General features: G+C 57.1%; 5 protein-coding genes across 5 annotated transcripts in view; 3 read left to right on the top strand and 2 right to left on the bottom strand.

Moving 5' to 3' along the window:
* Positions 1-954, bottom strand: part of VDBG_08189 (conserved hypothetical protein) — a gene marked incomplete at both ends in the record, with an annotated part of 1,420 nt that extends 466 nt beyond the window's left edge. The window contains one exon of the mRNA XM_003001884.1: positions 52-954. Coding sequence (XP_003001930.1) covers positions 52-954 — 903 coding nt within the window. The remainder of the gene's footprint in view (positions 1-51) is intronic.
* Positions 955-2,977: 2,023 nt separating this feature from the next.
* VDBG_08188 (L-galactonate dehydratase) lies at positions 2,978-4,413 on the top strand (the record flags this gene model as incomplete). The annotated part of the gene is made up of 2 exons (XM_003001883.1): positions 2,978-3,136; positions 3,217-4,413. The coding sequence occupies 2 exons, from the start codon at positions 2,978-2,980 to the stop codon at positions 4,411-4,413; spliced, it is 1,356 nt and encodes a 451-aa protein (XP_003001929.1).
* Positions 4,414-5,381: 968 nt separating this feature from the next.
* Positions 5,382-6,915, top strand: VDBG_08187 (spermine/spermidine synthase family protein; the record flags this gene model as incomplete). The annotated part of the gene is made up of 4 exons (XM_003001882.1): positions 5,382-5,925; positions 6,107-6,414; positions 6,535-6,771; positions 6,862-6,915. 4 exons carry the CDS (start codon positions 5,382-5,384, stop codon positions 6,913-6,915), a joined length of 1,143 nt encoding a protein of 380 aa, XP_003001928.1.
* Positions 6,916-7,431: 516 nt separating this feature from the next.
* Positions 7,432-8,312, bottom strand: VDBG_08186 (conserved hypothetical protein; the record flags this gene model as incomplete). The annotated part of the gene is made up of 2 exons (XM_003001881.1): positions 7,432-8,186; positions 8,246-8,312. 2 exons carry the CDS (start codon positions 8,310-8,312, stop codon positions 7,432-7,434), a joined length of 822 nt encoding a protein of 273 aa, XP_003001927.1.
* Positions 8,313-9,643: 1,331 nt separating this feature from the next.
* VDBG_08185 (conserved hypothetical protein) overlaps positions 9,644-11,876 on the top strand; it is a gene marked incomplete at both ends in the record, with an annotated part of 6,915 nt that continues 4,682 nt past the window's right edge. The window contains 3 exons of the mRNA XM_003001880.1: positions 9,644-9,690; positions 9,809-10,455; positions 10,707-11,837. Of these exons, the coding sequence (XP_003001926.1) occupies positions 9,644-9,690; positions 9,809-10,455; positions 10,707-11,837 (1,825 nt within the window). The remainder of the gene's footprint in view (positions 9,691-9,808; positions 10,456-10,706; positions 11,838-11,876) is intronic.

Genomic DNA, 11,876 nt, shown 5'->3' with positions numbered 1-11,876 from the left:
TCCTTGCGGCACGGATCGTCGCAACATTGTCGACACTCGATGGTGCAGTACGGAAGGCGGTCCTGGCGAGAATGACAAGGGCTTAAAGTAGATCGCCTCCTCGTCAAAGCCGACCAAAGTGCCGTCGTCCGAGGTGGGCGAATGGGCCTGTGTATTTCGACGCGTTGGTGGGACGGCAATGACATTCTGCGGTGGGACTTCCTCCGAGCTGTGTTGCCGCCTCGTTCCCGACGATGTCAGTCGTCGTTCGGAGCGTGGCGGAGGATCTGAGTAACAGTCCGTGTATATGGAATCCGTATCACTGGGCTCGAGGAGAGCTTGATACTGGGCCGCAATGAGGTCAACGCTCGTGGCTTTCCTGGCTTCGGTGGAGTGCCGCCCGAATGAGCCTGCCTCCAGCTGGCCAATGGATGTGACCGGGGTCTTTGCCTGACGCCTGACACTGGAAGCCGTCGAAGTTGAAGAGGTCGGAGAGTTGACACCAAAACTATTAAGAAGCGGCCGAGGAGGTGTGTTGTTAACAGCGAGATGTTTGAATTCCGGTATGATCGTTGGTGTCTGCTCGACGTTGCTGGCATCGGCTCGTTCCTGAAGAGGACTAAGTCCTGGCAACGGTGACGATGAGTCCATCGCCAACATGCCACTCCGCCGTAGGTACTCTTGCCATTTGGCATCACTCAGATCTGGCGGCACGCGGGGAGACGAAGCGATGGGTTGTATCGTTTGCTGTACCACAGGATTGGCACCAGCCTTGAAACTCAACGACAGGTTACTGGAGGCCGACCGCCGGGAAGGGTTCTTTTGGAGTCTCTTTCTCATTTTCTCGGGCTTGGCCTGCTGGAGACCCGGCGAGGATGATGGTGCAGCTGAGTGGTTTGTGGAAATGCGTGTGCGATCCATCGATGATCGCTGAGCAGACGAACTGGTACGCGTGGATAGCTGAGCCGCTGACATTGTGATACGGGGTGTTAACGACGGCAGGGCTATGGTCTTTGCGCCATTGTGGAGGTTTTGGCATTATAAACGAGACTGGCGACATGTGAAGCAAACGGCGACCTATGACGTTCGTCGACGTGTACTACAGTCTGGGGAAGGGTCTTGGGTCCAGGGATGATGAAAACAGGATTCGCCCTGCAAGGCCCTGGTGTCAGCCAACTCGGCTCACCTCACCATTTCGCAAAGTCAACTCTACATGGCTGTGCATGCGGCGGGGTATAATGCTTCTTCCTACACCCACCCTACTGTGGATGGGCCTGCACAGTTGAAGGACAATAGGTAGTTAATGGGAGCCGGCACACTTGTGCGCCTCGTTCGAAATGGGAAAGGTGAGGCTTGCAGGCCAGCTTCCCTGGGAGGACGAAAGCAATCAGGGCGGGCGTGCATGTGGAATGACCACAACGAATGATGGTGGTGGATGAAAGTTGACGGGGTTCATCTTGGCCAGGTTTTGGCCTGCAGACTGCAACCTTCAAGCCATGCAGCCTGTCAAGCTGGACGCCAGGGGGCTTGAGGCCCACGTCATTGTTTCCATCTCGTCACGTGGCTCGAACCAAGCAGCATTGTCAATTACGAGCCTAACCTTGCTTGGCACATCTGGGTATCAATCACGGCTCCTCAGGAGATGCCTAGTAATGATAGCCTTGCCCTCCCCAGATGGCTTATGACGATTGGGCCAGGCCAAAGATATTCAGGACCCAGTACGGATGCCAAGTATCGGTACCTGTCCCGGCGCATTGCCTCACCTGGCTGGCGGTTCTCCACTGTCAACTTCCCACATAGCACCTTAGCAAGGACTCTCACCTTCACAGCCGGCCGTATGGATTATTGGGAACCAAAGCTTCGATATGGCTTCTAGAAGAGTGTTCGTCCCCCGTGACGCTTTCTAGTCACTGTCCTTCAGACAGCTCCTTTCCTGTTGGGCACAGCTAAGGGTCGATGCATGCTCCTCGGCACATTTCTCCGACCGGCACACCGGCAACAGTTCAATCTATTTCTCGCCGTTAACCTTTTCCGCCAGTAACTCTTGGCCCATGGCTGCACAAAAGTATCTCGTGATTCGATTTCTTCAGTACCAATTTGACCTATGTTGAGCATTCGATTTTGAAGAATCTGCATATTGAATGCCGTTGGGCGAGACGGGTGACGGAGTGAGGAGGAAGCAACACAAATGGCTCACCCATTCATCGCGTCCTAAAGATAGTCCCGACTGGCCCTTGGTTCGGCCTCCCGGCTTCGATCCTGTTGTGACAACGACTTGTCTGTCAGGCATCTTGATCATACGACCAGAAAAAAAGGCGTCGGCATGGGAAGACGGTCGGGAGACAAAACAACACGGCGTACACGAGCGGCATCGACTCCGCGCGTCGTGGGTTCCAGGCCATCGGGCTGAGGTGCTAGACCATGGCTTGGGTAGGTAGCGCAATGAGCGCAATGCGATAATTTGTCCCTCCCACTCGACTGTATCCGTCGCGTCTCGCACCCCCCTAGCGCCCCGAACGCCCTGTCCATCTCAGCAGCCGACGGATAATTTCTCCATCAATCAAAACCTTTTCCCGAGGGTAGCAGCCGGACCCGGCACGGACAAGCGTCCCTCTCACCACTCTCGAGGTCGCCAGGGCCGTCCTGCCCACTAATCCCCACTTCGACCCCTCCTGGTTACCCCTCCCCCTCTATTCCATGCAGCATCAATTGGCACGCTCCAAGGTGCCGTCACGTATGCCGTGGCCCCTTGCTGATCCCTGCCGTTCCGTATGGCGCGTCCTGGCTCAGAGGTAAAGCACCTGACGAGCCGATCTCTAGACGCGGGGTGAGTTTGCAATGGGCGAGCAGAACGAGGACGAAAAAGTAGGCACGCAAAGGTATATATAACTTCACTCGCCACGCCTCACTTTGGGCCATTGTCATCTTTGTCTGTCTATCATCACACACCTCCTTCACGCCCTCTCCTTCCCCTCTTCCCCACCACACGACTGCCAATATGGCCCAAGAAATCACCATCACCGGGTGGAGCACCCGCGATGTGAGGTTCCCTACGTCGCTCGACAAGACTGGATCCGACGCCATGAACGCTGCCGGCGACTACTCCGCCGCCTACTGTGTCCTCGAGACTGACTCCGAGTACAGCGGCCACGGCATGGTGAGTGCTCCCGTCGTCTCGACATTCTTTTTGTTTGCCGCATCGCTTCGGATTCCCTGACTGACAATCTTCCTCAACAGACCTTCACAATTGGTCGCGGCAACGACATCGTCTGCACAGCAATTGACTACCTCGGCGACCGCATTAAGGGCAGGACTCTCTCATCTCTGGTCGCCAACTGGGGCGAGACTTGGAGGTACCTGGTCAACGACAGCCAGCTCCGATGGATTGGCCCTGAGAAGGGTGTCATTCACCTGGCTCTTGGCTCCGTTGTCAACGCCATCTGGGATCTTTGGGCTAAGGTCCTCGGCAAGCCCGTCTGGCGCATCGTCGCCGACATGTCCCCAGAGGAGTTTGTCCAGTGCATCGACTTCCGCTACATCACCGACGCCATCACGCCCGAGGAGGCCACCGCCCTCCTCAAGGAGCAAGAGGGCGGCAAGGCCCAGCGCATCAAAGATGCCGAGAACAACCGCGCCGTCCCCGCCTACACCACCAGCGCCGGCTGGCTAGGCTACGGAGAGGACAAGATGAAGGGCTTGCTGCAGGAGACCCTGAGCAAGGGTTACAGGCATTTTAAGCTCAAGGTCGGCAGCAACGTTGAGCAGGACAAGAAGAGGCTGACCATTGCGCGCGACGTCATTGGGTATGACAAGGGCAACATTCTCATGGTCGACGCCAACCAGGTCTGGTCGGTGCCCGAGGCCATTGCTTACATGAAGGAGCTCAAGGAGTTCAAGCCCTGGTTCATCGAGGAGCCCACCTCTCCCGACGACATTCTCGGCCACAAGGCCGTCCGCGAGGCCCTCAAGCCCTACAACATTGGTGTCGCCACGGGCGAGATGTGCCAGAACCGTGTCGTCTTCAAGCAGCTCCTCATGGCTGGAGCCATTGACGTGTGTCAGATCGATGCTTGCCGCATGGGCGGTGTCAACGAAGTTCTCGCCGTTCTCCTGATGGCCAAAAAGTTCAACGTGCCCATCGTCCCCCACTCCGGCGGTGTCGGCCTGCCCGAGTACACCCAGCACCTCAGCACCATTGACTACGTTGTCGTTAGCGGCAAGCTCTCTGTGCTCGAGTACGTCGACCACCTCCACGAGCACTTCCTCCACCCCTCGGTCATCAAGGACGGCTACTACCAGACGCCCACCGAGGCCGGCTACAGCGTCGAGATGAAGCCCGAGAGCATGGACCAATACACGTATCCCGGCAAGGAGGGCGTCAGCTGGTGGAGGAGTGAGGAGGCCAGGCCCATCATCGAGGGCGTCAAGATCTGAGCGGAACATGTTCTGCTCAAGGGGTCAAGCGGGAGACGCTTGTCCGCAGGGCAACGATGGCATCCTGTATGGCTGAGGTAATCCAGTCATCCTTTGTGTACCGGGTGGCAAAACCTGTCTGCCCGTGGCTGCAAGGAGGAGTATCGCAAGGGGTCTGGTCGACGAAGAACGATCAGTCCGCAGGGCAACGATGGCATCCTGCATAGCCGGTCTCGACGGCTATCCGACCATATCACGTCGCGTCGGCCAGATTGCTGGCCGTGGGGGGGTCTGACAAAGAGTCAGTCCGCAGGGCAACGATGGCATCCTGTATGGCTCACCATGTGGCCATCCCTGCCGGTTGAGAAGATACAACCCTTGTGGACTCTTCTCATCTGGTGTAAGCACTGGGGGGTGAGGTTCGCGGGAGAAGGGGGGGTTTGGCTGGGGGTGGAGGTAAGCCATTCCGCAAGGCAACGATGGCATCTTGTATAGACTGAGCGCGAGCTCACTTTCTATCCCCGCGGCTATTCGCAATGCAAATATTAAAAAATTGATTCGCCAAGAGAAGCCTTTCATTTCCTGTCGTGACTTTGGACCAGAGTGGCCAGGAGAGAGTGGAGCCCAAGTGCTCAAACCAGGGGTCCTTCGCCAGATCGGGCACGGACCTGGTGCAACTGGTGCTGCGTTGAGAACCACCAGTGATCAGCGAGTGAGCACGTGTCCCCGTTCGCAAACGACGCTCATCCACCGTACCACATCTGGGACTTGACTTGACAAAGTAGTTTCTTGGCTTTGCCATCACATTTTTCTCTTTGAACTTCAGCAGCCGGCTGTTGGAAGGTCTATTTTCTTCTCTTGTATTTCTGGTCATCGATTCCCTCTACGCGTGTCGGTCGGTGCGTTCTCTTCTTGTAGACTCAGAGCCTGACGGAACCGTACTTTCCCCTCCGACGTCACTGCACCTCATCGACAACACCACGTTCGACATGGCCTCCAAACGAAAGACCGGAAAGATTGACGATCTCACGCCTCAGCCTGCGAGCCCCGAGCAATTCGAGAATGAGCTCAAGAGTCTCGCCTCGAAAGCCCAGAAGGACTCGGGAGAGTCCTGGATCCTCAAGCAGCTCGCCCTCTATTTCAAGACGACTACTCTGCTCATCCTTGTGGCTGCCTACTCCAACGTGTCTTACCTGACTCTTTCGCCAGTCTATGGATCGATCCCATCGTCAGTATGGCATTCCAAGGTCATCATGGGCGCAGCGTTTGCCGGATGGTCTGGAAACATCTGGCTCAACCGCGCACTGCCCATCAAACCCGCCCATCTCCTGCCCGTCATTGCCATGTGGATCCCCACGATCCAATTCTTCCTTTTCGGCTGGAGCAACACCTTCACAGCACATTATGGGCCGCTTGTGACTGAACTGCTCACTTTGTTTCCCCTGGTTGCCATATCTGCCGCCACCGTCGCCACAATGTTGGAGGATGCTGATCTCTCTTTCCTGCCCCAATTCTTCGCCGAGGCCGGACCAGGTATCGCATCGTGGCTGATCCTCAAGCTTTTTGAGACCTCACGGACGGCGTGATTCAGGCATTCATCGGGCAAGCCTTCTTCACGACGCGAATCGGGCTTGAGCTTCTGCTGGCGCTGCATATGCCTTGTTCGCGCCCTCGAACCTAATCGTGGTGTCCCTGCCAGCGCTGTACCACACAGCCATGCACAACTACCATGTCATGTCCCCTGCTGCCACTGTGGGCCTCAACTACACGCTGCAGGCTGACAATTGGATCCTTCTGGACCGCAGGGAGTCACTGACCGGCTACATTTCCGTCATTGAGAGCCTTGACAAGGGGTTCCGCGTCATGCGCTGTGATCACTCGCTCCTTGGAGGTGAATGGATGAAGGTCAGGCCTACGGATCCTCGTGTGGCTGAGCCCATCTATGGCGTTTTTGTTATGCTCGAGGCCACCCGACTTGTTGAGGTTACAAGCCCCGTTCCTGACAATGAAGCCAAAGCTCTCGTCATGTAGGTCTCTCTTGGCCGCATGTCATAGTCCACGCTAATGTAAACCAGCGGCCTGGGTATTGGAACGACGCCAGCGGCTCTCGTCGCGCATGGCATTGATACGACTGTCGTGGAGATTGATCCAGTGGTTCACGAGTTCGCTTCCAAGTATTTCCAACTGCCCAAGAACCACACAGCGGTTATCGACGATGCCGTCAGCTACACGGCTTCTCTTGTCAACGATGCGGAAGCTCAGTACGATTACATTGTCCATGATGTGTTCACCGGCGGCGCCGAGCCCATCCCTCTTTTCACCCTGGAGTTCCTCCAGGGACTGAGCTCCTTACTGAAACCTGACGGCGTGATCGCCATTGTGAGTGATGAAACCCGCCGTCTGGCCCCCAAACACACATGCTGACCAATCTGAGAACTACGCTGGCGACTTTGTTCACCCAGCTCCTAGGATCATCGTCAACACTATCCGGGAGGTGTTCCCTTCGTGTCGTATCTTCCGTGAGTCGGCCGCTCCCGACGAAGAGACTTTGGCAAAGGACAAGAAGGATTTCACCAACATGGTCATCTTCTGCAAGAAGACTTCTGGTGGCATCACGTTCAGGAGGCCTACAGAGAGCGACTATCTGGGCAGCAGGTCCCGGCGCGCGTATATGATGCCGCAGCACGAGGTGTTGGACGCCAACTTCAAACTCGGCGCCGAGGACGGCATCCTCAGGAACAACGACACGGCTAAGCTGGCGCAGTGGCACCAGAAGAGCGCACTGGGTCATTGGGAGGTCATGCGTACGGTGCTGGACCCCAAGATCTGGGAACTGTGGTGATGGGCTCAAGGCTGACAGCACGAGACTCCCATTCTATAATTTGCTGGTTTCTGCGCCATGCTGTTTCTGAGCGATCATCCACCGCCCGTGGCTGTCGTATTATCGATGGCTAGAAGCACAAACATATTACCTGCCTTCCCTTGCCTCCCTTCTTGCTTCCTTGGCGGTCTGCTGTGCCCTGTCATGCTTGCCTCTACTTAATCGTCAACGGGTTTCTTTCCCGGCTCTGCAGAGGCTTCTGCAGCCTTGACCGAATGATCCACCCCGATTTCGTTCATGCTCTTGATGTACTCCTCCAGGTAGACAGGCACCTTGTCCACGGCATTGTACGGCCCGGGGATGGGAGCTCCTAGCGACATGTGCACGGGCACGACGCCCGTCCAGACGTTGCTGACGACTGCCGGGTTCTCCATGTCGTGCTTCTCGTCTCCCGGGGGACCGGAGCGGATCTTGGCGCTGCCGGTAGCGATGCGGACCCTGAGGACGCTCGTTGAGCTCATCTCGGCCTTGTTGGGGGGGATCCTGCTGTTCTGCCAGCGGCTGGCGACGACGCTGTCGGTGATGAGCTCCATGGCGTACAGCTTCTCGTCATCGGCCTCGACCAGGGTCGCGTGGCCGAAGAGGACGGCGGAGCGGTAGTTGTAGCTGTGGGAGTTGGGGGTCAGCGCGAGGACGAGGCCGTCGACGTGGGTGGCGGCGACGGTGACAGGCAAGCCCGAGGGTGAGTCATCGGTCGCGGGACGGCGGGTCAGGTTCATCACGCGGGAGGAGACGTAGCCATGGAGGTAGAGATCGAGCACGTCGCCCTCGTCGGAGGAGGGGCGGTCGAACGAGCCCATCTGACCGATCATGGGAAGGATGGCCGGGAAGGGCGAGTCGGGGGAGTTGAAGGAAACATGAAGCGTGGGGCACGTGTTGACGATGCTGTGGATGACTCTGAGGGAGTATGAGGCTGTGGGCCATGATGAGTTGACTCTGCTCCCGGTGAGGGCGCCATGCTGGGTGACTCACCTCGTGGGCTGTACCGGTTCACGGTGCCGAGGGGCCGTTTGGGGTACTCGAGCTCAGCGCGCGGCATGGTGAGATGTGTAATTGTGGGACGGGATCACAACGACTACGCTCTTGTCTGGGTGGCTGGAAGGAAAGGCTGGACCTGAAGGGGCAGGTTACAGGTCTGTCAGAGTGAAGGATGGGTGCAGGGCAGATATAGTTCAAGGGCTGAGGATGCTGTGCTGTGAGAGTGACCGGCCCGGGTTCGTCATGCCGGGCTCCGGGGCCCCCGCATTTTGTGCCGAACGCCGCTGGCTTCCGTCGGACAGTGCCGTTAGGTCGACTGCACCTCACTGGACACTGTACGAAGCATGCTGACGTGCCCAAGCACGTGCTTCGGACTTGGGGTGTTTCACAACGGCATCTCTTTCCCTTGCTATTTTCCCGTCCTCCCTACCAGGTGGATTGCAAGGGAACAAAACAGTGGCTGACATGAAATCCCTATAAGCAGCATATCAATCAGCATGCCGTACGGGAGGGCACTTCTGTTCAGCTGTTGTTCAGTTTCAGGGACTCTAGGGACCCGGGCATTACGTCGACTCAACTTTGTTTCGGCAATCCGCTTGCCTGCCTACTAGTAGTACCTGCCTTAGGTAAGAAAGCAGGGGCAAGGAAGAGCCTTTCCAAACCGTCTGGTTATAGCTGCACGTCGCTCGACCAGAGCTTCTTCATTAGTCCTTCTCCACGACACGGATCACGGAATGCAACATGGTCGACCATCCATCGATCGCAATGCTTTACTCTATTTTGTTGTTGCATCTCATCTGATAACCCAAAAGAGACGGAAAAAGCTCACGACTGTCGACCCATGACCCACGAGGTCTGACGCTGTCAGTTTCAAGGGTGAAACACCCACACTCGGCGCCACGCCTTTAGGAGGCCCTCGAGCCCTGTCAGCCCAACCATGGCCAATGAAAGGCCCGGTCGTCTCTCAAGTCCTCTGGTGCCTCAACGTTGTCTTGAGACTGGGGTTGTTTGATGCTCGATGCTCGATGCTGTGCCTGTTCTATTCCCACCCTGCGTCCCTCCCACCAGCGAGCCCCAGAGACACACTCCGTAGGCTCGACCGAGCGTCTGTCCGCCCTGTGCTTTCTTTGTCCCGTTGCTGTCGCTTGCAGGCCAAACTTTCTACTCCTCCCATCTCGTCCATCTTGCCTACTGGTTGCGGAAGGTGTCGATCGAGCTGACTTTCCTGCGTCCGTCGTTCGCGTGCCGTCATGCTTATCGTGTAACGTCAGTATCGCCAACATGGTCGCTTTTCTTTTTTACTAGCCTTCACTTCTTCCTTTCCCTATTGATTGGGGCTTTCCCTTCGTCACCGGCCGGTTCCGTTCGCCGCCCCGGCGCTTTTTCTCAACAATGTCGTTCCCTGCCACCAGTCAGGCCCTGAGCGCTGCCTTTACCTTGTCAGTCAACGCCGCCATGCACTTCATCATCCATGCCGAATAGAAACAACGCCACGAGAACCACGGGGATGAGGGTGCGATTCGGGGATGTGATCAGCTAATCTTGTGTTACGCGCAGTGGCATCGTCTTCAACTCGGCCTCCGCCGCTCTTTATCTTTGTATCCAGGGGCAGGGCACCAAAGTATTCCGGGACGGCCTGAGGCTGGTCCTCATCACATTCCTTGCTGGTGCCGCCCTCTGGGCCCAGATCGACTTCATCGCGACCCTCATCGACCCCTCCTCGTCTTTGGGATGTCAAGTCGCCGTCACTTTCGCCTCCTCCTTCGACCAGATCGCGCGCCTTGCCCTTGAGCAGTACCTGCTATGGGCCATCAACAGTGGTCTCAAGCCGTCATCCGACACCTTCATCCCCCAGGCCCTCCTTGTCATTCGCCTGCTTGTCGGAGTCGTCTTTGTCGCATTTCAGCGGACTCAAGTCCTGCCCGTCTGCCAGCCATCGAACAACATGACCGCCATTGGTATCGCTGTCGGCGCCACAGACGCTGTCATTCTCGCCCTTTTCGTCCTCCGCGCTTTCAAGACCGGACTGGTTCGAGACTACCGCGAGAAGCGCCCCGGCCATCAGCGCGCCAGAGCTGTTCTGATGCTCCTTGTTGGGCTCGCTTTGTGGACAGGGGCGAGTGTCCCGCTGTTTCTCGGCATTCCGACGATCGATATCATCTGGCGTACAGCTCTGCCTGCAGCAGCCCTCAGTCTTCTACTCGGTATAACGCTCTACATATGTCTCATCGCGAGATAAATCACAGCTAACACAGGATAGCCCTCGTTGCCGCTTTTCTAGGGCCTCTGGTTCTCACCAAGGCTCACGCATCTGGTTTGCCCCAAAACTCTGCCTCCTTGCCCGACGACTTCCAAGATCCTACCTCACAATCTCGCGACCTATCTTCTTCTGAGTCAAACTTCCCCCCCAACCGATATGAAGATCTGAAGACTGGCACGACGACCTCGATTACAGCCACGCGCGCTTTTGATGCCGGGAATGGAGCTGCCGGAGCCGGCTTTGCGGGTGTTGCCGTCGGCGCCATGGCTTGGCAAGAACGACAATCGTCTGAAGGAAACTCCCGAGCACAGTACCAGAGACCCAGGGGCGATGCTACCACCGGTGGCACAACCGCGGGGAAGCTTATCATCTCTCACCCTATCCTGCAAAACGTAGGCGAGGACAGTCCTTTCAACAAGATTGCTACCATCGATCTCGCCACGGCCGCCAGAAATGAGAAGGAGCGACGGAACCTTGCTGCTCTGCAGGAGCCCACGGCCTTGATCGCGCAGCGTGCAGCCCCTCGACCCCCAGGCCTCACCGCTGAGGAAGCCATCAGGAGATCTCAGAGCAAGATGAGGCGCAAGGAGATAGGCCGGACATCGCAGGACAGCACTGAGCCCCGGTCGTCTGACGAGCCAAATAGACTAATGCCTAGCGCGACCGTCACATCCAGCCAAACTTCGCCAGGTATTGATTCGCTCCGTCGAAGATCTCCGCGACAATCGCCCAACGAACTCTCTGTGGCTGCAGAGGAAGATCAGTTGCCGTCTGGCGCGTCACTCCAGGCTGCCCACGTACAACACAGGACCCTGGAGGAGAAACAGCTGCCCCCTCGGAGATCTCTGGAAAGTTCGTCAAGCCAACAGACAGCTGTCCCCAGCATCTCGTCTTCTCAAACATCATTTGCATCGCCATCGCCCGGCAAGCAAACGGGCTCTCCACCTCGACCGGAGCTGCCCTCCACATGGCCGAAGCAGACCTCAGTACGAGATACCATCAGGCCGTCGAGAATGCAGGCTATGGCGGCTCGAAATCTTCCGGGAACCTCACCACAGCAAGCTCAGAGGGACAAAAACTCTTCTTCAGAAATGCCCCAGCCTCTTCCTCCACTGCAGAGACGTGGAACCGTCGGTCTTCCCTCCAACCCTCGAGCCCAAGGCATGAAAACTGCCGTCCAGGACGGCGAATCCCAACCAACCGTTCTGTTCATGAACCAGATTCAATACAATAACCCCGCTGCGGTACAAAGCATCATCGACGGAGCTGCTGGTAAGCTGCTCGTCACCGCCAATGTCAGGCCCGACGACCCCTCGCTTGACTTGGGTAAGGGAAGAGATTCAGTCGTTCACAGGCCGCGGCCTA

The sequence above is a fragment of the Verticillium alfalfae genome, genomic scaffold (genome assembly GCF_000150825.1).
Source record: "Verticillium alfalfae VaMs.102 supercont1.11 genomic scaffold, whole genome shotgun sequence".
NCBI lineage: Eukaryota > Fungi > Ascomycota > Sordariomycetes > Glomerellales > Plectosphaerellaceae > Verticillium > Verticillium alfalfae.
The sequence above is the reverse complement of the archived record's forward strand: the minus strand, read 5'-3'. Positions and strand labels throughout refer to the sequence as shown.